The sequence below is a fragment of the Nothobranchius furzeri genome, chromosome 16 (genome assembly GCF_043380555.1).
Source record: "Nothobranchius furzeri strain GRZ-AD chromosome 16, NfurGRZ-RIMD1, whole genome shotgun sequence".
Taxonomy (NCBI): domain Eukaryota; kingdom Metazoa; phylum Chordata; class Actinopteri; order Cyprinodontiformes; family Nothobranchiidae; genus Nothobranchius; species Nothobranchius furzeri.
This window is the reverse complement of record NC_091756.1, coordinates 797,682-825,413: the sequence shown is the minus strand read 5'-3', so window position 1 is coordinate 825,413 and position 27,732 is coordinate 797,682. Positions and strand designations below refer to the sequence as shown.

The window sequence follows — 27,732 nt, the reverse complement described above, 5'->3', positions numbered from 1 at the left end:
CAATACTGAAGTATAAACGACTACAATACTGAAGTATAAATGACTACAATACTGAAGTATAAATGACTACAATATGAAGTATAAATGACTACAATAGTGAAGTATAAATGACTACAATATGAAGTATAAATGACTACAATACTGAAGTATAAATGACTACAATACTGAAGTATAAATGACTACAATATGAAGTATAAATGACAACAATACTGAAGTATAAATGACTATAATATGAAGTATAAATGACTACAATATGAAGTATAAATGACAACAATACTGAAGTATAAATGACTACAATATGAAGTATAAATGACTACAATATGAAGTATAAATGACTACAATACTGAAGTATAAATGACTACAATATGAAGTATAAATGACTACAATACTGAAGTACAAATGACTACAATACTGAAGTAAAAACGACTACAATATGAAGTATAAATGACAACAATGCTGAAGTATAAATGACAACAATGCTGAAGTATAAATGACTACAATATGAAGTATAAATGTCAACAATACTGAAGTATAAATGACTACAATATGAAGTATAAATGACTACTATACTGAAGTATAAATGACTACAATACTGAAGTATAAATGACTACAATATGAAGTATAAATGACAACAACACTGAAGTGTAAATGACTATAATATGAAGTATAAATGACTACAATATGAAGTATAAATGACAACAATACTGAAGTATAAATGACTACAATATGAAGTATAAATGACTACAATATGAAGTATAAATGACAACAATACTGAAGTATAAATGACTACAATATGAAGTATAAATGACTACAATGTGAAGTATAAATGACTACAATACTGAAGTATAAATGACTACAATATGAAGTATAAATGACAACAATGCTGAAGTATAAATGACAACAATGCTGAAGTATAAATGACAACAATGCTGAAGTATAAATGACTACAATATGAAGTATAAATTACTACAATATAAAGTATAAATGACTACAATATGAAGTATAAATGACAAAAATGCTGAAGTATAAATGACAAAAATGCTGAAGTATAAATGACTACAATATGAAGTATTAATGACCACAATATGAAAAATAAATGACTACAATACTGAAGTATAAATGACTACAATATGAAGTACAAATGACTACAATACTGAAGTATAACTGACTACAATATGAAGTATAAATGACTACAATATGAAGTATAAATGACTACAATATGAAGTATAAATGACTACAATACTGAAGTATAAATGACTACAATATGAAGTATAAATTACTTCAATATGAAGTATAAATGACTACAATATGAAGTATAAATGACTACAATATGAAGTATAAATGACAACAATACTGAAATATAAATGACTACAATATGAAGTATAAATGACTACAATATGAAGTATAGATGACTACAATACTGAAGTATAAATGACTACAATATAAAGTATAAATGACTACAATATGAAGTATAAATGACAACAATGCTGAAGTATAAATGACTACAATATGAAGTATAAATGACTACAATATGAAGTATAAATGACTACAATATGAAGTATAAATGACTACAATATAAAGTATAAATGACTACAATATGAAGTATAAATGACAACAATGCTGAAGTATAAATGACTACAATATGAAGTATAAATGACTACAATACTGAAGTATTAATGACTACAATATGAAGTATAAATGACTACAATACTGAAGTATAAATGACTACAATATGAAGTATAAATGACTACAATATGAAGTATAAATGACTACAATATGAAGTATAAATGACTACAATATAAAGTATAAATGACTACAATATGAAGTATAAATGACTACAATACTGAAGTATAAATGACTACAATATGAAGTATAAATGACTACAATACTGAAGTATAAATGACTACAATATGAAGTATAAATGACTACAATATGAAGTATAAATGACTACAATACTGAAGTATAAATGACTACAATATAAAGTATAAATGACTACAATACTGAAGTATAAATGACTACAATATGAAGTATAAATGACTACAATATGAAGTATAAATGACTACAATACTGAAGTATAAATGACTACAATATGAAGTATAAATGACTACAATATGAAGTATAAATGACTACAATATGAAGTATAAATGACTACAATACTGAAGTATAAATGACTACAATATAAAGTATAAATGACTACAATGCTGAAGTATAAATGACAACAATGCTGAAGTATAAATGACTACAATATGAAGTATAAATGACTACAATATGAAGTATAAATGACAACAATACTGAAGTATAAATGACTACAATATAAAGTATAAATGACTACAATACTGAAGTATAAATGACTACAATATGAAGTATAAATGACTACAATATGAAGTATAAATGACTACAATATGAAGTATAAATGACTACAATATAAAGTATAAATGACTACAATATGAAGTATAAATGACTACAATACTGAAGTATAAATGACTACAATATGAAGTATAAATGACTACAATACTGAAGTATAAATGACTACAATATGAAGTATAAATGACTACAATATGAAGTATAAATGACTACAATATAAAGTATAAATGACTACAATGTGAAGTATAAATGACTACAATACTGAAGTATAAATGACTACAATATGAAGTATAAATGACTACAATACTGAAGTATAAATGACTACAATATGAAGTATAAATGACTACAATATGAAGTATAAATGACTACAATACTGAAGTATAAATGACTACACTATAAAGTATAAATGACTACAATACTGAAGTATAAATGACTACAATATGAAGTATAAATGACTACAATATGAAGTATAAATGACTACAATACTGAAGTATAAATGACTACAATATGAAGTATAAATGACTACAATATGAAGTATAAATGACTACAATACTGAAGTATAAATGACTACAATATAAAGTATAAATGACTACAATACTGAAGTATAAATGACAACAATGCTGAAGTATAAATGACTACAATATGAAGTATAAATGACTACAATATGAAGTATAAATGACAACAATACTGAAGTATAAATGACTACAATATAAAGTATAAATGACTACAATACTGAAGTATAAATGACTACAATATGAAGTATAAATGACTACAATATGAAGTATAAATGACTACAATACTGAAGTATAAATGACTACAATATGAAGTATAAATGACTACAATATGAAGTATAAATGACTACAATACTGAAGTATAAATGACTACAATATAAAGTATAAATGACTACAATACTGAAGTATAAATGACAACAATGCTGAAGTATAAATGACTACAATATGAAGTATAAATGACTACAATATGAAGTATAAATGACAACAATGCTGAAGTATAAATGACTACAATATAAAGTATAAATGACTACAATATGAAGTATAAATGACAACAATACTGAAGTATAAATGACTACAATATAAAGTATAAATGACTACAGTACTGAAGTATAAATGACTACAATATGAAGTATAAATGACTACAATACTGAAGTATAAATGACTACAATATAAAGTATAAATGACTACAATATAAAGTATAAATGACTACAATACTGAAGTATAAATGACTACAATATGAAGTATAAATGACTACAATATGAAGTATAAATGACTACAATACTGAAGTATAAATGACTACAATATAAAGTATAAATGACTACAATACTGAAGTATAAATGACTACAATACTGAAGTATAAATGACTACAATACTGAAGTATAAATGACTACAATACTGAAGTATAAATGACTACAATATGAAGTATAAATGACTACAATACTGAAGTATAAATGACTACAATACTGAAGTATAAATGACTACAATATGAAGTATAAATGACTACAATATGAAGTATAAATGACTACAATACTGAAGTATAAATGACTACAATATAAAGTATAAATGACTACAATACTGAAGTATAAATGACAACAATGCTGAAGTATAAATGACTACAATATGAAGTATAAATGACAACAATACTGAAGTATAAATGACTACAATATAAAGTATAAATGACTACAATACTGAAGTATAAATGACTACAATACTGAAGTATAAATGACTACAATATGAAGTATAAATGACTACAATACTGAAGTATAAATGACTACAATACTGAAGTATAAATGACTACAATATGAAGTATAAATGACTACAATATGAAGTATAAATGACAACAATACTGAAGTATAAATGACTACAATATAAAGTATAAATGACTACAATATGAAGTATAAATGACTACAATATGAAGTATAAATGACTACAATACTGAAGTATAAATGACTACAATATGAAGTATAAATGACTACAATATGAAGTATAAATGACTACAATACTGAAGTATAAATGACTACAATATAAAGTATAAATGACTACAATACTGAAGTATAAATGACTACAATACTGAAGTATAAATGACTACAATATGAAGTATAAATGACTACAATATGTAGTATAAATGACTACAATACTGAAGTATAAATGACTACAATATAAAGTATAAATGACTACAATACTGAAGTATAAATGACAACAATGCTGAAGTATAAATGACTACAATATGAAGTATAAATGACAACAATACTGAAGTATAAATGACTACAATATAAAGTATAAATGACTACAATACTGAAGTATAAATGACTACAATACTGAAGTATAAATGACTACAATATGAAGTATAAATGACTACAATACTGAAGTATAAATGACTACAATACTGAAGTATAAATGACTACAATATGAAGTATAAATGACTACAATATGAAGTATAAATGACTACAATACTGAAGTATAAATGACTACAATATAAAGTATAAATGACTACAATACTGAAGTATAAATGACTACAATACTGAAGTATAAATGACTACAATACTGAAGTATAAATGACTACAATATGAAGTATAAATGACTACAATACTGAAGTATAAATGACTACAATACTGAAGTATAAATGACTACAATATGAAGTATAAATGACTACAATATGAAGTATAAATGACTACAATACTGAAGTATAAATGACTACAATATAAAGTATAAATGACTACAATACTGAAGTATAAATGACAACAATGCTGAAGTATAAATGACTACAATATGAAGTATAAATGACAACAATACTGAAGTATAAATGACTACAATATAAAGTATAAATGACTACAATACTGAAGTATAAATGACTACAATACTGAAGTATAAATGACTACAATACTGAAGTATAAATGACTACAATATGAAGTATAAATGACTACAATACTGAAGTATAAATGACTACAATATAAAGTATAAATGACTACAATATGAAGTATAAATGACTACAATACTGAAGTATAAATGACTACAATATAAAGTATAAATGACTACAATACTGAAGTATAAATGACTACAATACTGAAGTATAAATGACTACAATACTAAAGTATAAATGACTACAATACTGAAGTATAAATGACTACAATATGAAGTATAAATGACTACAATACTGAAGTATAAATGACTACAATATGAAGTATAAATGACTACAATACTGAAGTATAAATGACTACAATATAAAGTATAAATGACTACAATACTGAAGTATAAATGACAACAATGCTGAAGTATAAATGACTACAATATGAAGTATAAATGACAACAATACTGAAGTATAAATGACTACAATATAAAGTATAAATGACTACAATACTGAAGTATAAATGACTACAATACTGAAGTATAAATGACTACAATACTGAAGTATAAATGACTACAATATGAAGTATAAATGACTACAATACTGAAGTATAAATGACTACAATATAAAGTATAAATGACTACAATACTGAAGTATAAATGACTACAATACTGAAGTATTAATGACTGGAACATAAAATGTTTTTATAAAACTGAATAACTGAAATAAATGGGTACTCAACAGGAGGAACTACAAACATGAACATTACATTATTCTAGACTATTAAAATGTCAATGTGTGATATTTAACAATCAACTAACATTTATAACTGCAGATAGAAACACCTGTAAAGGTTCCTGAGCCTTTAGATGGTCTCTCAGTCTTGTTAAATGACTGAAATGAATGTAGTTTTGCACAGTATTCTAATGTTTCCAGCTTGACATAATTGTGTGTTTTAGTAGCATTTCTGTTGCTGGTAGTCTAGTAATGGTTAATTTTTAAAGAATCCTTTAAAATGACACTAGAAGAGGCACAAGCCTGATGGAGGACTTACATTTACTAACGTGGGTCAGACCCAACCACAGAAGAGCTGCAGCTGGGTGGTAAACACACACAGGTAGTTCTGATAACACCTGAGCACCATGACGTCTGAGACTGATGCATCAGTGTTACAGCGGGACTAAAGACATGATCAGAAACAGGTTACAGCTGGATGATCTAGGAAGGTAGGAGATCAGGACATTTTGTTAACTCTGTAAAAGGTCATTTTAGCACATGGTGGCTCGGGAAAGTACAGAAATCTTAAACGTTGCCTAGTGGGCCTCCAAATCAAAACTATGAAATAGAAAAACGGGCCAAACTTTATTCCATACATGACAGGCTGAGATCCTACTGCTCTTCTTGAAGCTGTGGAAACATTCAGCAGTTAAACTGGTACATGTGGAGGAGGCCTTCTCATGATCATGTCAGAGTGTGTTCTGTTCATCACAAACGTACGGCAGACCTTCAGTGGACCGAGGCTTCCTGGGCATGAGTTTTTTATTCAAACACCAAAGAAATAGAAATCATTGTGGGACTAAAGTTTCTAAACTGAAACAGCAAAGTTGATATGAACCAGATTACAGGTTGTGTTTAGTTTACATGCCACTGTAGAGTGCATGCTCCTCTACTGGCTTCTTTCATTACAATTATCATCATCAAAATCACAAACTGAAGATGTCGTGATGATACCATCATGCTAATGCTAATGTTAGCTAGACAGATACCTTCGAGTCACCCCCGAATAAATACTGGTGTCAAGCCAGCCTCCAGTTGGAGACTTGCAGTCAAGCCAGCCTCCAGTTTGTTTTCTGTTCCCCGTCTATTCAAGTTATTACGGGAATGGATGTGGAAACCAGATTTCAAAATAAAATTCAACTTTGAGTGAATTATCAGATATTTGAAGAACATGATAACAAATAATTTAGGCGTGTTCACTATTAGCACCCTGTCAATATCAAGGCAATCTTATTTTGGAATTCAAAGTAAAAGCCCTGTCAATTTTCATTTTTGAACTACTCTTTCAATGACTTCAGAATGCTCTTAAAAGCAAAAGTCATATTTCAAAAGAGCAGTTGCATTTTGTATCAACACTATCAAACCACAACAATTTGAAATTGCCCATGTTTGACTGACTTAACAATTTCAAAATGCTCTAAAATGGAAAATTGCTGTTTCCACAGGGTAATTCCACTTTAGACCAACAGTATACAACCCCACAGTGATACCGTATCAATATCAAGTCATTCTGATGTTGCGTTTCCTAATAACGGCCTTTTAAAATTGCCCAAATACGACCTAATTTTCAGTGATTTCAAAATGCTCTAAAATGGAAAATTGCTGTTTCCACAGGGTAATTCCACTTTAGATCAACAGTACACAACCCCACAGTGATACCATATGAATATCAAGTCATTCTAATTTTGTTTTTAAAAATAAAAGCATTTTCAAACTGCTCATATCAGACTTACTCCTGGAACAGTTTCAAAATGCTCCAAAAAGAATGATTTCTGTTTTCACAGGGTAATTCCACCTTAGAATTATTGTGAATTTTTTTTTATTCTTTCTGTTACTCACATGTATGTTTTGATGTGCATTGGTGTTAGTTTGAATGACATCTCCAAGGCCCTTTAATTTATAATAGTCTTGTATTGTTTTTTCTTTGTTTGTCAGGTGTTCACCACATTTAAAACCCACAAAAAAAAGAATAGTTAACTCTAAAATTAGTACAGAGGTGGAGAATAAACTCAGCCATGGTGTCTTTTGTCTTATGCATTCAGAGAGATTACTGAATGTTTGGGTGGATGCATTTTCCTCTGTGGTGGGTTACGATGTGCACCCACCACCCCAGGCGCCGTGGGGCTTGGTGGTGCTGCTAATGTAGGCCCCCGTCCAGATGGGCATTTGTGGCTTCCAGGGTTGCCTACTTGGTTCAGCGGGGGACCTGACCACACGAGAGTACTTAGCCTTCACTTCCCTCCCCTCCTCATCCCCACTCCATCACACCGCCACACTTCCAGGGCTTTGGCGTACAGTTGTTTCACTGAGGTGGGTGTGAGACATTCCTGCTGGGTCCCCTTCCGACCACCTGTACCTCAATTTTATTCCACAGTCTATTCATCAACATCACTTGTGCTGGGCATGCTGAATGGCGTCCAAGGGATGGTCTGTGTATTCAACCTCTCCTAAGTTGCCGGTGCCCACGTCTCAGTTTGAAATACATGTAGATGATAACGTTTCTCGGCAGGGGCTGTGCTGACATCAATATTTACTATCTACTGTTACTTATACTTATCTAGGTGGTGGCTGTGATACTTGCTGTTGTGTACTGTGTTATATTATTGCTTGTTTTACTTTCTGTTTTTTTCTTCCAGTAGGTAATCCAATGGAATGTACTGTCTTGTGTTACAGTCCCTCATCCCCTCTGTTTTTCCCTCTTTTGAACGTCTCTTGTCCAAGTCTTAATATTTCCTATCAACCAATTATGTGTATTTCTTTAATAATAACTGCAAATTTAAATTTTTCTATAAAATGATTGAATAAATAAAGATATTTTACAATTTCCATCAAGTGGAGCAATATTGCAAAGCCATAATGGTCCGCTTTAAAAGAAAAATCTGTTGGAGAGCCAATACCGCCCACTACTGGTCGTTACACTTAAACAGGCGAGCTTTGAGTGCCTGACTCTGTCGACATTTCAAAAACTACAGGTCAAGAAATCTCATTTTGAACATAAAAGTCTTGTGCAGAAAAAAATGACGAGGAAGGAGAAGGGGTGAGTTCCTTTTTTTAAGTATAAATTTTAAATATTAAGTTTTAAAAGTTGCTAACAAAGTAGTTCATCTCCAATTACATGTAATTGAGTAATCAAGTCTTGTAGCCTAGCCTAAGGCATTAGCTAGGTTATTTCTGATTGTAAAAATGTCTTTTTTCTTATGCTTAAAGCCGGGCGGACACTGTGCGACTATTTCACTCGCAGCACTCAGCTTCAGCTCCAACTGTACGACTTCCTCGCAGAGCAGATCTCACGAGTCATGTGCTCACACTGTACATCTGGTAGCGACACGTCGGCCCTAAAAATATGCTAAAAATAGCAGTTTTTACTCAACACGTCAGACTTTTGTGTCTTGTCTTGCCTGTTTTCCTTCGGGAGTGCTGCAGGAGGACACACAGGGATTTATGGGGTTGGATGAGGAAAACGAAATAAAGAAAGTAAATCTGTGTTTTGTGATCAGTTTAATTTGACACGAACACGACAAACACGCTTTCTTGACAATCATTGTGAGTAAAAAACGTGTAGAAATAAAAATATACTGTTGATCTAAAGTGGAATGACCCTGTGGAAACAGCAACTTTCCATTTTAAAGCTTTTTGAAATCGTTAAGTCGGTCAAACATGGGAAATTTCAAACTGCTGTGGTTTGATAGTGTTGATACAAAATGCAACTACTCTTTGGAAACATGACTTTTGCTTTTACGAGCATTCTGAAGTCATTGAAAGAGTAGTTCAAAAATGAAAATTCAAAGGGCTTTTACTTTGAAATTTAAAATCAGATGGCCTTGATATTGACAGCTAATAGTGAACACACCTAAATTATTTGTTATTATGTTCTTCAAATATCTGATAATTCACTCAAAGTAGAATTTTATTTTGAAATCCGGTTTCCACATCCCTTCCCGTGATACTTTGAATAGACGGGGAAGCGACAATAAACTGGAGGCTGGCTTGACACCAGTGAATAAATGCCTGTGCCTGAAAGGACAACGGTGTACAGACGTAGCACCTCCACCACTCAATCACAGCTGGAATCATCTTGGCTCTACTAGTCAGGCCTGAATGGTGATCAGTCCATCTGTTCTGACTCCAACAGCTTTAGCTTCAACGTTTGGTTTTCAGGACAGCCGGTGGTGGCCCTGGTCACAGCAACAGCACACACGTCTAACTAACCCTGCTGCATTCTGCTGCGTGTCCCAACAAGAGGACACCTCCCACTGATGTGATGAAAAGATCCTGAAATTAACAGATGGCTCTGCTGTCATCACCCCCCCCCCAAAAGGCTGAGAACTGCATTAACCAGTTTGGTCCCAGTTTATTTCTACTGCATATTCCAACAACCTGTACAACGTACAGCAACGACATGAACACCATTATCACCACATTTCCACTGGACATGTCTCCAAGAGATGGACTAACACCTGCATGTCTCCAAGAGATGGACTAACACCTGGAAATGTCTCCAAGAGATGGATGAAGACCTGGACATGTCTCCAAGAGATGGACTAACACCTGCACGTCTCCAAGTGATGGATGAGGACCTGGACATGTCTCCAAGAGATGGACTAACACCTGCACGTCTCCAAGAGATGGATGAAGACCTGGACATGTCTCCAACTGTAGGACTAGCACCTGGACATGTCTCCAAGTGATGGATGAGGACCTGGACATGTCTCCAAGAGATGGACTAGCACCTGGACATGTCTCCAAGTGATGGATGAGGACCTGGACATGTCTCCAAGAGATGGACTAACACCTGCACGTCTCCAAGAGATGGATGAAGACCTGGACATGTCTCCAAGAGATGGATGAAGACCTGGACATGTCTCCAAGAGATGGACTAACACCTGGAAATGTCTCCAAGAGATGGATGAAGACCTGGACATGTCTCCAAGAGATGGACTAACACCTGCACGTCTCCAAGTGATGGATGAGGACCTGGACATGTCTCCAAGAGATGGACTAACACCTGCACGTCTCCAAGAGATGGATGAAGACCTGGACATGTCTCCAACTGTAGGACTAGCACCTGGACATGTCTCCAAGTGATGGATGAGGACCTGGACATGTCTCCAAGAGATGGACTAGCACCTGGACATGTCTCCAAGTGATGGATGAGGACCTGGACATGTCTCCAAGAGATGGACTAACACCTGCACGTCTCCAAGAGATGGATGAAGACCTGGACATGTCTCCAAGAGATGGATGAAGACCTGGACATGTCTCCAAGAGATGGACTAACACCTGCACGTCTCCAAGAGATGGATGAAGACCTGGACATGTCTCCAAGAGATGGACTAACACCTGCACGTCTCCAAGTGATGGATGAGGACCTGGACATGTCTCCAAGAGATGGACTAACACCTGCACGTCTCCAAGAGATGGATGAAGACCTGGACATGTCTCCAACTGTAGGACTAGCACCTGGACATGTCTCCAAGTGATGGATGAGGACCTGGACATGTCTCCAAGAGATGGACTAGCACCTGGACATGTCTCCAAGTGATGGACTAGCACCTGGACATGTCTCCAAGAGATGGACTAGCACCTGGACATGTCTCCAGTCCATCACTGAGACAGAAGGACTGGTTCCACTATCTGGTGATAATACCAACAACAGATCAGAGACGCTAACGTGAGACTGTTGGGTAAGTGACCTGTGAGGTGTAGCTAAAAAAAGCCATCATCATCCTCCTCCTCCTCCTCCTCCTCTGTACGCCGGCAGTGTGAGCTTACCTGTGCAGCAGCGACACTAACGAGCTCCTGGATGGATGAGGGGTTCTTATCAGCAGGTCCTGACTCGTACTGAACTTCTGGTCCTTCTCTCCGCGCGGCGTGCGGGTTTTTTCCGGATGAATTTAAGTAGGTTGAGGTGCCGAGGCCACGCCACATGGGCTGACAGCCGCTGCGCGGATCGGTCCAATGAGAGGAGAGGCAGGGCTCCGGATCCAGGCGCTCGTTGGACGAGCCGGACTCACCGAGACGGAAACAAGAAGATGCTGAGGCGGGGTCACTAGAGTTCAGACTGTCCCCGCGCCCGGACACTACCATCACAGCTCGGTGCTTTCCCTCTGACGGGCCGAAACGGTCACGTGACTGGGCTCCGGTGACCGGCTCGGGGGAGGAGATGAGAGAGCAGAACCAGAACCTGGGTCAGCACATTTTCTTATCCTTTAGATCAAGTTTGATGTCAACAGGGAAGCATTGTGATGCCATAAGGATCATCCCGTCTGCGGTGCTGAAATGAGGTAATCCCCGAATTCAGCCAATCCGAATGAAGGGGCGGGCCTTACTGGCAGATAGGGTGATTAGAGGGCGGGGCCAGAGCGTGGCGTTGCACTCGGAGCTCGTGCGACCTCTCTGGGTTACTAAGGGTCATTATTTAGATGCGATTTCACACACACACACACACACACACACACACACACACACACACACACACACACACACACACACACACACACACACACACACACACACACACACACACACACACACACACACACACACACTCTGAAGCAATCCAGAGATAAAGGTGGTGTAAACCAAACAGAGTCTGGCTCTGATCAGCTCCAGCCTCAGTCAAATGAACCGCTTGTATTTGGTTGAAGGCTGAGATGATGAGTCAGATGACCTCAGGTAGACAGGTGCTCTCATCACCGGGGTCACCTGTGGAACATGAAACTATTTGATCTTTTGGGTCAGCTGTTCATCACCTGCTGGTAGCTGTCTTCTGGACTCGTGATGTCTGTTTACTTTATAACAACACTGTTGTGTGACCTGGCCTGCCTCCACCTGGTCGTCTGTCACATCTGGTTGTTGAAGTTCAGAACCAGTGATAACGGGGAACACGTGTGAGGATTACTGGTCTGTTACAGATGCGACTGGACACCGGGGGAAACAGAACTATGGGAATTGAAGGCGGAACACGGACAACAGGAATGAAAACTAAAACAGACAAACACCGAAGACAGGGAATATCTGGGGGTGTTCCAGACAGCGAGGGTTTCCCAAACCAGGCTTTCCTATGAGATTCCTGTGTAAACGCCCCTAAATGGGTTCCACGACCCTCCCAGTCACCATGGCAACACATGCTGCTCTGTGGCAGGCTAGCAGCTAGGATAACTAATGCTTTGAGAAAATGATTGGACGAGGCGAGTGATGTCACCTTTTTCTTGCAGGGTGGCTGGCAGCTGCGAGGTGGTGAGTTGGCGCCACCGTTGGCCCTCAGCTGCAGCTGCAGCTTTGCTCTTGATGGCTGAATTATTAATAAATGTGGAGTTTAAACATGAGCTCTGACTGGATTACGTCTTTGTTGTGGTAATCTTCATTTGCAGCCAGGGGCGCTTGTCTCCACTGATGTCGCCCCAGGGCCAGTTTTCAATAGTAATCCACGAGGATTCTGGATAACAGATTGGATCAAACCTTTAGTTTGGGTTTTTCAGAGCTTTTTTGTAGGATTTGGATCACTTTGATGTAAAAAAAATGTGGATTAAAGTGATTCCATCAGAAGGGTGGATTCAGCGCGAATGTCATGTCCGAAATGTAATGAAAACTTTAAAAGTGTATTTGGACCATGCAGTATCTTACAAGATCTCCTGTTTATTCATGAGGTCTAAATTCTACTTGTTCTTCCGTCAGGCTGCAGTGATTAGGTCGACCTTCAGCCTTTCAGTACAGACCTACAACAAAGTAGAAAGAGTTTGGCCTCATAAAATAATCCCCAACAGCTGTCAAAATGGACCAAAACCATAAATTATTCTGTCACTAACTGATAAATATATTCATCACAATCGAAAATATTGTTGTTTTTAGAATATTTATCAGTGATGCATGTAGGGCTGAAACGATTCCTCGAGTACCTCGAATAATTCAAGTACAAAAAATCCTCGAGTCAAATTCTCTGCCTCGAGGCTTCGTTTAATTCATGTTTAATTAATTCATGGCTTTGCAATCGCCCGTGGTCATGTTTCACCCGGACCGAAATAAGTGACGCACATGCCCACTGCACTGAATGCACACGCGAGTAGCGAACGCAACTTTACTTTCTCTTAAGCCATGGCGGACAACGTGGACCCCGGTGGAGTGAGAAAAAGACACAAAATGTCAAAGGTGTGGGACCATTTTTCACGTCGTAGGGCGGAAAACGTAGTCCAGTGTAAATACTGTAAAATGGATGTAGCCTACCACCTCATATTCCTCCATGCTGCAGCACCTGACCAGGAAACATCCACGTGTAAATGTCACTTCTGCAAGCGGACTCGGAGCCTCTACAAGATAATGCATTTTAGCCTGTATTTCTATATGTTCTGCAGACACTGTGCGACTTTTTCATCTGTAGCACGGTTTCAGCTCACACCGTACGTCTGGTAGCAACACGTCGGGCTTAAAATGTGCTAAAAATAGCAGTTTTTACACAACACGTCGGACTTTTTATTGTGTTGTTATTGATATTTGTTGTCCCTCAGGATTGCTGCAGGAGGACACGGGTATTTATGAGAGAAAAACGAAAGAAAGTAAATAAATGTTGTGTGATCAGTATAATTTGACATAACCACGGCAAACTTGCTTTCGTCAATCCTTGTTAGTGTGAGACAAAAAAAAGTGTAGAAATTAAAACGAACGTGTGTTAATAGGGAAACAGCTGGCGAGCCATGTTTGAGCATGCACCGTGAGCGGTTCTGGTGCTGTTTGGGCCGCAGCCGCTCGCATTTGTTTACTGTGAAGTAAAGTTGAAGTGCTGAAGTTTTGGAAACTAATTTTGAATAAAACTTGAAGAATAACAGGCAACTGCCTTTTTCAAGAGGTCTTTCATATTTTATAAATGCTATTTGATATAATGGTTTACAAAAGCAAAAGATTAATTTATTAGAGTACTCGATTAATCGATAAAAGATTCGATAGAGTACTCGATTACAAAAACATTCGATAGCTGCATGAAAATGTCAACCAGGGCCAGACTTAAGCTCCGCCTCCTAAAGGCTACGCTCAGACGAGCTGGTCTCTCCACACCAGACGAGGAAGTCTGAAGTTATTGTCGAGTATTTGACATGAAGTCTTTTTTATTCAACACATCTATATTTGAAACTTATGTCGTGCACCTACGTCGTTTGTGTTGCAGGTCTCAGGTGAGTGGGCTGCTGAAGAGGATGGGTTGGGGTTTTCATTTCAAATAAAAATAAACCCACACTGGCTGTTCTACTTGTTGCTCTTTGCCGTACAGGTCTACAGTTCTACTTTGTGACTTCCTGTCCCGTTTGAGCTGGTTATCCAGATTTGATGATCCTGAAACGTTCCGATCCGGACTATCGTGATCCAATCCGATGTTGCTTAGAAAAACTGTCTCAAAAGGACAATTTAATGACAATTTTCAACAGCTTTGATATTTAACTTGTTTTAAAAGGCAAACCTGTGGCTGGATGAAAGCTAAATTGGAAACACGAGTTTGGATGCGTGAATGGAATTATCAGAAGATTTCTTTCAGAGAGAGAGAGAAGCGTTCTGGATGAAAATGATGTTTTGCGGCTAACTGAGTTGTTCACTTAGAGAAAACAGCATCAAACACATTCCTGTGTGCTACCTCACCCAAACAGGAGACCCTCTTGTGGATCCGGAGGTCAGGAGGACGGTGTCCATCCAGGGTACTCGGCCCGGCAGAGAAGACGCGAGTGAACCGATCCTCTGGTCCAGTGATGTCACCGGGTACACAGTCGAGCACTTGGCTTAGCTGTTTAGAAGTTTCTCGTCTTAACTCAGAAATCAATAACTGTAAGGAGTTTTTCGCCAGCTGGTTACAGTTTCGTTTATTCGTTGTTCGACATTTTTGGGGAAGGAAAGACAGGAAATTGGACGTGGAAACGGAGCGAAGCTCCCGGGATTTTCAGAATAAAGAAATGTACTGCCTTCCGGTTGCTTTACTTTTAAAAAAAGTTACTGAATGTGCGTCCCCGTGAGAAGTTATCACCTAGCTAGCGGTCTCCGTTGTTTTTCAGGTCCGTATTGGCGATTATAAAACAGACAGAACATGAAACACAAACCATGTTGTAGTTTTCTCCTGCTTGTTGTTGTGTTTACTGACGAAGTCACTCGTGTGACTTCGTGCTCGGTCGGTGACAGCTGCTCCCCTGCTGCTTCGCGTCTCGTGGGAAGGGCCAAGCAGCAGCTTACGCGAGCAAGACGTGCCGCTGCAGTAACGTGCTGCTGACGGCTGCGGTGGAAAGAAGGGGTTAGTGTTTTTACAGAACTGTAGCACCTGTATTAATTGTTGGGCTTTTTAATAATAATTAATCTGCCATATATCTTTTATACTTGCCTGATTTCTATGGTTGTTAATCTGGCCCATGTCAATGCATTCTTTTAAAATGCATCATTTGTTAAGATTTTGTTATACATTTCTTCTTTTTTTAGTCTTGCCCCAGAACACAACTTGTTTACTGAAAAGACTAAAACTAGGGCTGGGACGATAAGCAATAAATCAATTAATGTTGCTGCACTTAACGAGGGAAAGTGAAAAATGAAAATATGAGAGTGGCGCTCAGCAAAAGAAAAACGGAGAGAATCAAAGAACAAAAGCACAAAAATCTTATGCAGAAAATCCCAAAATTGTCAGGATATTTTAAACCTGCTGCTGGACCCAACAGCAGGTTATAGAAAAGCAAGACGTTCACAATGAAGGCAACGGAGCTATGCTAGCTGGAGCGGCAGCGGTTCGTGATGCTAGCTCAAAGGAGGGAACGAGCAGTCACAGAGAAGCTGATATTGTCCACATGGGGGCAGAGGCAGACCTGCTTCAAGTAGTTTCTGATGGGAACCCAGAAGAAGGTCCTAGCCAGGTGACGCTGATGGTGGATGCTAACTTAAACCCGGATCCTGGCTGCTGGGGTGAAATGGATGAAAATGCCAGAAAATACTGGTAAATCATGGTTAATTCACAAATAACCTATGATTAATTTAACATTTTTAGTTGTTTGACAGCCCTAATTAAAATAAATATCTGCAGGTAAGAATATAGGATAAGAATATTTCGCTTCGATCAAGCATTTTTGGTTCCGAACAAGTGTAGCCTATGGGCCCATGTACACCTTAATCCTCCCCTGGGTGGGCCTACAGGTTTCATTCAAGTAACTGCTAGACTGGCCAAATTCATTATTTTGTGTAACCAACAGTAAATTAGCCAACATCATCCTATATAATATATAAAGTCTTTGTGAATGAAAAACTCTTCAAATTAGTGATCACTGAATACTGTGTAAGTAGCCTGTATAAGAATTATATTGTATGTATTGTTTATTAAATTGGCTGAGTAGTAGTTTCTGCTCTATCATATATTAAATGTGTTTTATAAATACCTGCCATAGATCAAGACGGAAGTTCTCATCTTTGGACCACAAATCCAGAAAAGGAAATTGCTTAGCCAATCACCTGACCTGAATGGCATTACATTAATCTCCGAGAACAAAGTAAGGAACCTTGGTGTTATCTTTGACCAGCACATGTCATTCAAATCCCAGGTTTCACAAGTTTGTCGGATTTCCTTTTTCCACCTTCGGAATATTGCTAAGAGTAGAAGCATCCTTTCCAGGAGTGATGCTGAAAAACTAGTTCATGCATTTATTACATCAAGACTGGATTACTGTAATTCATTACTCTCAGGAAGTCCACAGAATGTAGTTAAAAGTCTTCAGCTTGTCCAAAATGCTGCAGCTAGAGTTCTGATGAGAATTAAAAAGAGAGATCATATCTCTCCTGTCTTAGCTTCCCTACATTGGCTACCTGTTAAATTCAGAATAGATTTTAAGATCCTTCTTCTCACATATAAAGCTCTTAATAATCAAGCTCCATCATACATCAGTGATCTGATTGTTCCATACGTTCCTAACCGAGCACTTCGCTCTCAGACTGCAAGTCTACTGGTGGTTCCCAGAATATCTACAATTAGGATGGGAGGCAGATCTTTTAGTTATCAGGCTCCTCTCCTGTGGAACCAGCTCCCAGCTTTAGTCCGTGAGGCAGACACTTTGTCTACTTTTAAGAATAGGCTTAAAACATTTTTATTTGATAGGGCCTATGGTTAAAATCTGATGTTAGCCTAAATCTGGACAAGTGGGGGAGTAGAGGGAGGTGGACTGTACAGTCGGTAAAGACGGCTCTCCCTTGCCCTGCCTCCAACATGCCTCCATCTAAAAGGCTAGGTTATCCAGAGTTATCTCTGTAGTTGTGCTGCTATAGGCTTAGACTGCTGGAGGACACACTGACCACTTTTCACACTCTACTGCTTTCTTCTACAGTCTGCTCTTTAACTGTATTATTTCCTGCTATTTCAGCTGTTAACTTTATTTTCTCTCTAAGTGTTTTTCTCCCCAGAAGAAGCTACAATGATGTTCTGCTGAGCTGTGGTGGCCTCATGGAGGGGGCCATCGACTAGCACACTGCTGCTAACCACTTAAACATTCTCCCTCTCCTGATAATAGGGTTAGGGTTAGGGTGTGTGTGTGCACCTGCTCTGTCTTCTCGATCCCCAGTGAGTCGTGGAGGATGGCTGCTTATACTGAGCCAGGATTCTCTGGAGGTTTCTGCCTGTTAAAAGGGAGTTTTCCTCTCCACAGTCGCTGCATGCTTGCTTAGTATGAGGATTGCTGTATAGTCACTGACACTAGTCAGTGACTTGATGCAATTTGCTGGGTTCCTTATATAGGAAACATTATTTCTGATTGGCTTAATGAACTGTGAATTGGAATGTTTATTATGTGAAGTGCCTTGAGACGACTCTTGTCGTGATTTGGCGCTTTATAAATAAACTTGAATTGAATTGAATCTCACACACCTGTTGTATGAACTTTTTAAAATTATTTTGATTCTCATTGTTTGACTGATTTTTACTGATTGATCCATTTTTCCATAAGTTTTGACACTAAGCTCTGGACAAGGGGATGTACCCACAGCAAACCCACTACTATTAAAAACGCTAAAACATGTGTCTTGTATCAGAGCTGGGTGTGACGTTTGCAGGGGAAAAACCTGCATCAAAATCGGTTCAGAATTTAAGGAGTTATGGTTGATTCAACATGCTGACACTTCAGTGCCTCAGTCAGAGGGGGGAGGCTCAACCGGTCCAAGATGGCGGCCCCACCGCTCGTCAGCACCCACGCGGGATCGAAACACTTTTGGGCCTCAGTGCTTGCCGTAGCTCAAGGCTCCGCCCAGAAGGGTTAAGAGGTTGTTGCGCGCGCTCACGGGTCTTCTTCCTCGTCGTGTTGGTGCTGCCGGTCGTTGGAACGGAACCTCCTAGTCGGGATTATGTGAGTTCATTCTAGTCTTTCTGCTGTTGATGTCAGCGGTCGTCCGGTGGTTTCCGGTAGATTTCGGTTTACCTCTAGGACCTGACGCGGTGAACGGGGCATGGACCGCGAGGCGCCGGTCTCCCGGGCCCGCTCAGTGTGGTGGCAGCAGTAGCCCAGGAGAGGAGGCCGGTTCTGGCCTCAGAGCGTGGAGCCACACCGGGGTATGGGGGCTCCATCTCCTACAACTCAGCGTATTCTTACACGTCAGCCATTAATGTTGTTGGGGTCAGAGGTCACAGATGGCGTTATGCTCGAGTGGTATTATTGTATTAGTTATTATTATTGTATTGATATTGTATTATCTCACCCACGCTAATGGCTACATGCTAACTAGCAGACGACAACGAAGCAGAACTGCAGAGACGGCGGACCCGCCCCGCGTCTCCTGCTAAGCTGGTGAAAAGCTAGTGCTAGCTGACATGCGGGTGTGTGTGGTGGCTCTGGCGGCGCGTGCTCCCAGATGAGGGCCCGTGTTCTGGCCTGGTCCACCTGGGAGGAACCCGGGCCCTCAGTGGAAGGAACGAACGCAGCTCCAGCAGGACGTTAGCTGCAGGGATTAACCAGCCCAGAAGCAGGCTGGGATTCCGGCGTGCTTCGGTCTGCTGTTACGTGTGTCGGTGTGGGCGGAGCAGCAACCGGCGTCGGTTCTGCTCGGGTCGGATCTCAGCTCTGAACCGGTCAGGGATGGGGCTAGCTCCATCGGCAGGCATCGCCTCACCCTCCTGTGACAAATGCTGCAGAGTTGTGTGAGTCTCCTCCAGCTGTCGGTGGGCCGTCCCCGTCCATGTCTCATGGTGTGTGTCCTCTGTTCCAGAATCATGGCCGAGCTGCAGGAGCGGACCTTTATCGCCATCAAGCCTGACGGCGTGCAGCGGGGCATCGTCGGAGAGATCATCAAGCGGTTTGAGATGAAGGGCTTCAAGCTGGTGGGCATGAAAATGCTCCATGTGAGTAGATGGCCGGGCTGTGTGTGCTGTTGGGTGTTTAAAGCTGATTAGTGTCTATTTCTGACCACAGAACAAACGATTAGCTCCAAACGTCTGATCGGAGGCTGGATCACGAGGTTCAGTATCAGGGGGGTTAAGGCGGGACTCTGTCCCAGTGAGGCCGGGAGCTGCTCCACTGGGTCCAGAGAACCACCAGGTTAGAACCAGTACCTCTGAGGGACTGCCGCTGTGGGCCATAAGTCTCAGGCTAGACCACGCCTCCATAGCACGGCACCTGTGAGGCTAACAACGGGTCAGCTGAGACCGGCGTGGTGTCTGACATGAACCCACACCACCGGTTTCTGCCGACATGCAACAGCTCGCGTTTCAGATTCACGGAGATGTTTTAACTTGCTGATGAACTGCAGCCGTTGTCCTGGGGTCAGCTGGTCTGTGTCGTCTGCAGGCCTCTGAGGAGCTCCTGATGAAGCACTACATAGACCTGAAGGACCGACCCTTCTTTCCTGCTCTGGTCAACTACATGAACTCTGGTCCAGTAGTCGCCATGGTGAGAGCACGCTTTGAGCCGGTCTTGGTGCACAAAGCCCAGCGCCAGCGCTGAATGGGTCGTGTTTTTCAGGTCTGGGAGGGAAAGGGGGTCGTAAAGACGGGCAGGGTCATGCTCGGTGAGACCAACCCCGCTGATTCCAAACCAGGAACCATCAGAGGAGACTTCTGCATCGATGTCAGCAAGTGGGTGTTTGAACCGATTCTGTCATACATGGTACCAGAATCAGAACCTGTTCAGAACTCATTGTCTCCCCTTGGCTTCCCCCAGGAACATCATCCACGGCAGCGACTCGGTGGAAAGTGCCAACAAGGAGATTTCTCTGTGGTTCCAACCAGATGAGCTGGTCAGCTACACGAGCTGTGCCTTCAGCTGGCTCTACTGAGCTGCTCTGGGTCCCACAGAAGGTTCCCCTTCCTCTCCGACCAGAGAACCTTGGCCTTAGACTCCCCTCTCCCCACGTAGCTTGGAGAACTTGTTCCTCATCTGCTCATCGTCTGAGGATGTTCCTGGTTCCTCTGATCCTGCTCAGTCATTCCATGCGGTTTCCAAACAAACAGTTTAAGACTTGAAACTGTTTTTGTTAACTTTCCAATAAATGCTCTTGATACCTGAGCTGGTCTCTCATTCAGAAGAAAGGTTTTCTATACGACGGCTAGTCGAGGCGCTTCAGAGCCATAAAAATAAGATCATTAATGAAAACTGCAGAACTGACGAGCACCATCGTGAAAAGGTCCCAACATCCACCACTGAAGCCCAGTGGGCGGTCCCACCAGCTTTGCTTTGCTGTGTGGTCACTCAAGCAAACAGCTGAGCTGATGTAGCTACGAGCTAACCGGGGGGGGGGGGGGCTGTTATCCTGAAACTGGCGGAGCGACTGCTGCCTTCTAGGCTGCAAGGCTTTCCCTACTGGTGGACATCGAAGCCTCATGAAGCTCTTCCTGAGCCGACACTCGAGGCCTTGCTTCATTTGTCCCATCACCTACGAACAGCAGTTCCACTCTCCTCCACTAGGGGCTGGCACCAGAAGTGAGCAAATCTCATTGACTCCCATGTTAAAGCCAGTTTCACAGCAGAAATCAACATGTTTAAGCCTGGGCTGGAAAACCATTCTAGGTTCAATAGATCTAGTCTGTACTGCTGAGCCTTTCTAGCCTACCTGACTTTATTTATGCATTTATTTAGTGTTTACATTTACACTCGGGCATCTCGTTAGGACGCCTCCTGGACGACTCCCTGGTGAGGTTTTCCGAGCACATCCAACTGGGAGGAGGCCTAAAGGACACGTTGGCGAGACCATGTCCATCACGTGGTCAGGGAACACCTTGTTTCCTCCAGAGGAGCTGGGGAGAGGGAAAGCAGCCCTATCAGCAGTACCCTCTTCAGATTTGTCAGCCTGAGAGCAGACCAAGACTTCAGGTGGATGAACACGAGGATGAAAGATTCAAAGATTTTAATGTAAAACCAAGAGATACAAAAGCCACCAAATGAAAAGATCAGAGCCATGCTGAAACAGTCTGTAAACACTAGAGCTGTTGATTAATTCATTACGAAGACCCAAACATCTGCAGATATTTACAACGTCCACCACAACACCAACGTCACACCTGGAGCTGCAGTACCTGAAGGCCAGTGTTCAAATCAATACGTTGTTTAAATTATCAAATCAATACGTTTAAATTATTAACTCATTTGATTCCATTTGTATCCAAAATAAACTTTTACATTAGGACCCGCAGAACTCCAGATATATACCCGACACGTGTGTGTGTGTGTGTGTGTGTGTGTGCATTCATAATGTGCAGGCTGACATCACATCAGGTTCAACGTCACGTACAAAAGTCGTCCAGTGTGCTCGTCAGGGCCAGGAAGACCGCAAGTCTGGCCTTCAGCGCCAGGAAAGAGTTTAGTCAGCGTTCTACAACACTTAGATATGTACAGGATCAGAACAAGGGTCACACTGGGGTTAAAGGTCAGCTTACACAACATCAAAAATAGATGGGTTGTACTCGATTACTTTCAGGCCCTTTCAAATTAAAACCATAAGTGGAACCTGGAGGTTCTTTATTGCTCAGGAACCAACCAGAGGTCCAACCCCAGAGCCACTGAACGTAGGTTCAGAATGGTCCCACTAACCCGCTGAGTAATAAACAGATCTAACGCTTCTAGAATAAATCCTCTCTTAAAGAACCAGGGACAAGCGTTAGTCCAGGTTACACAGGTCAGGTGGTCCGAGTAGAAAAATAACAGCAGGTCGATGATAAATACGAGTGTCTCATCTGTCGTCTTCTAAAGGACTCTTAGAATAATAAAGATGCTCTCTGGAATTTGAATAAAGACTTTATAAACGCTGTTCTTTTAGGCGGAACGGAAACAAACGCGTCGCTGAGTCTGAAGCGGGCTCTATAGACATATACACGGTAGATATTCACAGTTAGAACCACTTCTGGTTGCATCGATTAGCTAAATAAAAGGATCTGTTATTGCATAAGTTCTGGTTTCACTCAATGGTCTAAGCATCAGGAGGTAGTAGGAAACCAGAACCAGTACCAGCACACCAAACCGGTTAGTCCACCCACTGAAGAGCTGTCTCCACTGGACAGTGGAGGGACATGGCTGCATGGTAGCGGTGCTTGGGGTCTCACCGCTCAACTCTACCGATAAAGGTCCCGGTGTGTCACCAGGAGGACTCGTGGCTCCGTCTCCAAATCCGATCCACAGAAGCAGGTTGTGGGTTTGTTCCTCGGGTGGACGAGAGTCCTGCTAGCAACAAGGACAGATTGTGGGTGGATCTGGACCAAGCCCAGCTCTAGCACCAATAGAACCCCTCTGGTACTCGTTTACATTATGGAATGAGGACAACAGGACACGAAGACCAGAAGACGATTCAGGATCAAGACCTAGCAACCAGACCTGGTTCCAACACAACTTGGTTTCCACTGAAACAAGACAAAGTTCAAAACTGGCTCGTTGTCACGGATACGGGTCTAGTGGTGGGGAACCAGACTGGTGGCTGTGATCTGGACCGGACCCAGACCACAGGTGATCCTTGGCAGATGTCCCTGCAGCGCCGTGACCTCAGTGTTCCTGTTTGACGTAGTAGCTGCCTGAGCTGTTACTCTCCTGGTCGGAGGTTCCCTGTGAGAAGGTGAACTCGTCCACCTCGGCTGGCTCCTCCTTCATACGCAGGAGAAACTCTGTAGAAGGACAGAGACACGAGACATCAGCTCCTTGTGTTCCTGCAGTCAGGACATGCAGGAGGTGGTGGTGCTAGTGCTGGATGAGTCACACATGGAACCCTGGACTCCAGCAAGCCTGTCTCTGGGTGGACTCCGGCGTCTCCGTGCCGGTCTTCAGTGTGACGTTACCTGGTTTGTGGGTGTGATGGAGGTGCGTTTGGGGCCTACTGGACCCCTGGTAACTGGGCGGACTCTGCTCTTCGTCTCCTGAGAAGCTGCTTCCCCTCCTGCCTGCCTGACTGAAGGGCCGTCGACCAACTGGAATCTTCCTCTCTAAACACCAAGCCAGACTTGGGTCAGTTACCAGGGGCTCACACACACGACTTCATTCAGCGGGAGCAAGTTCTCAGAGTTTGGGTTGGGAACCAAGAAGGACAGTGAAAGGTGAGAGTTCAGGGGGAAACCATAGCCAGACACAAGCCCCCGTCCCCAGCTGCAGACCCGGGAACAGACAGCAGCAAGAGTGGAAACAGCGGCAAATCTTTTGGTCACTTTTGTGTTTCTGCCAAATTCCTCCTAACACGTTTCGAGGTCAGCAGCACGCCATCACCATTGTAGAGTGCTGGTAGTGCGCTGCTGTCCTCCCAGCCTCAAACACAACTCTGATCTATGAGCACCTGGTAGCCGGGCTCTGACCCATGGAGCCCAGCCGGGCTGGTCCCTCGCCTTGGACCTGTTTCTTATGGGTGACCCTACCAGCTTAGCTCCTACCCCTCCACCACGGTAAGGTGGCAGCCCAGGGGGGTGTATTATTATTATTTAATAATTATTACTATTATTAAAATTGATTTGTTATCTAGGCGTTCTGTTGGCTGAACCAAATTTTCTCCACCGGATGCCGACAATCCAGCATGTTTCAGCCTGAAAGGTTAGAGGATGCTGCCCAGTGTCCGTACGGCTTCCTCACACGGGCCGTGGCCCAGTTTAGCTCAGAGCTCCAGCAAGTTTCCACATGGAGTCCGTTTTTCTGTGTGAAACAAGCTTCAGGTTAGCACACCTGTCATCATGGGCCCTGTTGCAGGGCTCAGTGGACGACTGGCCCAACAGTAGGGAGCCCAACTCATGCCCATCCACTTCCAGACCACAGGTTCCTTGTTGTCCCCAAAAATAAATGCAAGTTAATGGGACTATTATCAGTTATTTAGTCATGTGTGTGTTATGCAACTGGCGTTGTTCCCTTTGACTGCTTTGCTGTTAACTCAATAGTGGTGACATCCTTCCCTTTCCCTACCAAACACATAAGCACGTTTATGTTTGTCCAGTTTCCCACACCAAGTGGACCCGGCAGTGTTTTTGACTGATCGTGGTTTCAGACACACGGAGTGACATTTCGTGATCTAGTATTGGAATCAGTCTGGTTTGCAGAGCTGTTTCATCAGGCGGGGAAAGATGCTCCTGAAACGAAGGCACCTTCAGAGGTGATGACGACCCTAATACGCAGGGCCACATGTAAACATGATATTCTACCTGTCCCACCAGTTTCCACCTCAGGGTGTGTGATAGGCAGATGAGAAGAGAAGGAAGAGAAGAGAAGGAAAGAGGAGGAGGTACTGACTTTTCTTTTGGCCTTTGTACTGTGGGGTCTTCTTTTTCTGTTTGGGCACAGCCTGGGACAAGTCTCTGTTACCTGAAATCAGAGGAGAGAGATGTTACAGCACCAGAAACCTGCAGACAGTCAAACAACATCAGGTGATAGACCAACGGTCCGTCTGTGGTGCAGTCGTGTTTTCACCATCGTACACGGCAGGATAAAGGGGTGTGGTCTCTGTGCTATACCGGACTTCCTTTTAGCGTGGACGTAACTTGTTTTTTACGGTGATTGAAGCTACGCTTCCTAAAGCTCCAGTGTGTAAAGCTTGGTTTATGCTTGATGCATTCACTTTCCGCGCGGTGATGCGGCTCGCGGCTGGAACGCGCTTCACAACTCGCAGCGTTTATGGTTCGTGCGGCTCGTCTCTGCGGTGAGCCAATATTCTCCCAAACTGTAGGGGGCAGCATGGAGCTCTACGGCATGCATCCAACACTACACCATAGTAGAAGTAGAAATTACTGTTTACAACACGGCATTCCAGCATTTTTAACAGCGTCCTCGTCTTTTCCGACAGTGCGAGCTATTTCTCTCCAAGAATTATTAACTACATGTTGATCACGGTGATCTCTGAGAGCTGAATCATACAAATGTCTGTATTTAACAACCTCTGCCATACTAGTTTTTGCCGGTCCGCCATGTTTTTCCACGTCCGACCGTCCGTCCGCGTGGTTAGAAATTTTCCAAGGTGCGCGTTGCGGAAATTCTGGGCCGTGCGGAGGCGCGGTGGAGGGGCGTGGTTGTTAAAATGACGCAAAATGACGCAACTTTTCCACGCGGAGCCGTGCGGACCTCGCGGACGCGTCAAGCATAAACCAACCTTAAAACCATTCCTCTCCTTAGTGCCATAAAGTTCAGAGTAGACACTGCAACTACGGTAGCCCACACTCATCAAAAAGGCAATGTGTCATTGTGGTGGTGACTGCACAGCTGCAGGGGAGAGGGAGACACTGTAGCACTGACAGCTACTTCGGGGGTCACACACAGAAAACACGACACCAGCTTTGCATACACAGCGTCTCCCTGGCTCTAGCCATTGCTAACTAGTAGCTCATCTCCACCACGCCAGCCGTGAGCCCCGATTAGCTGTTGGATAAGTCAGCGTTGTTTACTTGACCTCCAGCGATGAGCCAGTGAAATTATGTTACCCTGAAATATTCTGTTTCCCTTAGGCAGTCGAGCAAATATCTGCAAATCCACAGAACTTATAGTCCATTATGAGGACCATCCATCCATTTTCTGAACCCGCTTGTCCACGGAGGGTCGCGGGGGGTTGGTGCCTACCTCCAGCGGTCAACGGGCAGTCAGGCGGGGTACACCCTGGACAGAGAGCCAGTCCATCACAGGGCAACACACACACACACACACACACACACACACACACACACACACACACACACACACACACACACACACACACACACACCTAAGGACAATTTAGACAGACCAATCAACAGCATGTTTTTGGACTGTGGGAGGAAGCCGGAGAACCCGGAGAGAACCCATGCATGCACAGGGAGAACATGCAGTCTCCATGCAGAAAGATCCCAGGCCGGGAAGCGAACCCGGGACCTTCTTGCTGCAAGGCAACAGCTCTAACCACTGCACCACTGTGCAGCCTCATTATGAGGACTAAACTACCTCAAATAAAAGATATTAAACTGAGTGAGATTACATCTTTTTACATAACTTTCATAAATGATAAATAAGCTTGCTGCAAAAGTGAACAAGAATGTTTTTACTGTACCTTTTTATTGTTTTTAGGAGGAAATACAGATAAAAATCACAACATTATTACATTACATCATTTTACCGTAAAAGTTGATCACAAATGTTGTGAAAATAGCCAGAAGTGCGATGTCCCGATACGGGGACAGAATATTTCAGGGGAACACAATTTCTCACAACACCTGACCTCCAGGCTGACGCCACCCCTCCTCCGTGTGTGAATCATGACCGCTTCAAGATCAGAACTAGCTGCTTCCTTCAGGACTGGTAGGCTGATAAAACAGTCATGATTATGAATGCTTTTTAAAAG

General features: G+C 41.5%; 3 protein-coding genes across 6 annotated transcripts in view; 1 reads left to right on the top strand and 2 right to left on the bottom strand.

The window, feature by feature from the left end:
- fasn (fatty acid synthase) overlaps nucleotides 1-11,964 on the bottom strand; it is a 91,790-nt gene extending 79,826 nt beyond the window's left edge. The window contains exon 1 of the mRNA XM_015976513.3: nucleotides 11,770-11,964. The gene's annotated coding sequence lies outside the window, so the exon portion shown is untranslated. The remainder of the gene's footprint in view (nucleotides 1-11,769) is intronic.
- A 176-nt stretch (nucleotides 11,965-12,140) lies between these two features.
- LOC107396703 (nucleoside diphosphate kinase) lies at nucleotides 12,141-21,482 on the top strand. Of its 3 annotated transcripts, none has more exons than XM_070545334.1 (5): nucleotides 12,141-12,281; nucleotides 20,188-20,320; nucleotides 20,766-20,867; nucleotides 20,940-21,052; nucleotides 21,138-21,482. In XM_070545334.1, the coding sequence occupies exons 1-5, from the start codon at nucleotides 12,277-12,279 to the stop codon at nucleotides 21,250-21,252; spliced, it is 468 nt and encodes a 155-aa protein (XP_070401435.1). In that variant the 5' UTR covers nucleotides 12,141-12,276; the 3' UTR covers nucleotides 21,253-21,482. The 3 variants fall into 3 exon arrangements, with proteins under 3 accessions (XP_070401435.1, XP_015832002.1, XP_070401434.1); XM_015976516.3 differs by lacking the exon at nucleotides 12,141-12,281 and adding an exon at nucleotides 19,174-19,331; XM_070545333.1 differs by lacking the exon at nucleotides 12,141-12,281 and adding an exon at nucleotides 19,373-20,119.
- An 823-nt stretch (nucleotides 21,483-22,305) lies between these two features.
- The window catches only part of mbtd1 (mbt domain containing 1), a 50,219-nt gene continuing 44,792 nt past the window's right edge, over nucleotides 22,306-27,732 (bottom strand). Inside the window, exons 15-17 of one of the 2 annotated variants that reach the window (XM_054736365.2) lie at nucleotides 25,662-25,733; nucleotides 24,236-24,379; nucleotides 22,306-24,064 (exon numbers count right to left, since the gene is read on the bottom strand). In XM_054736365.2, the coding sequence (XP_054592340.1) occupies nucleotides 23,946-24,064; nucleotides 24,236-24,379; nucleotides 25,662-25,733 (335 nt within the window). In that variant the 3' untranslated portion in view covers nucleotides 22,306-23,945. The remainder of the gene's footprint in view (nucleotides 24,065-24,235; nucleotides 24,380-25,661; nucleotides 25,734-27,732) is intronic. The other variant, XM_054736366.2, reaches the window with a different exon arrangement.

Coding starts and splice junctions, on each gene's coding strand:
- LOC107396703 (XM_070545333.1), top strand. CDS start 20,058: ATGGGGCTAGCTCCATCGGCAGGCATCGCCTCACCCTCCTGTGACAAA. Junction 20,120..20,187: donor GACAAATGCTGCAGAGTTGT/GTGAGTCTCCTC, acceptor CCTCTGTTCCAG/AATCATGGCCGAGCTGCAGG. Junction 20,321..20,765: donor TGGGCATGAAAATGCTCCAT/GTGAGTAGATGG, acceptor TGTCGTCTGCAG/GCCTCTGAGGAGCTCCTGAT.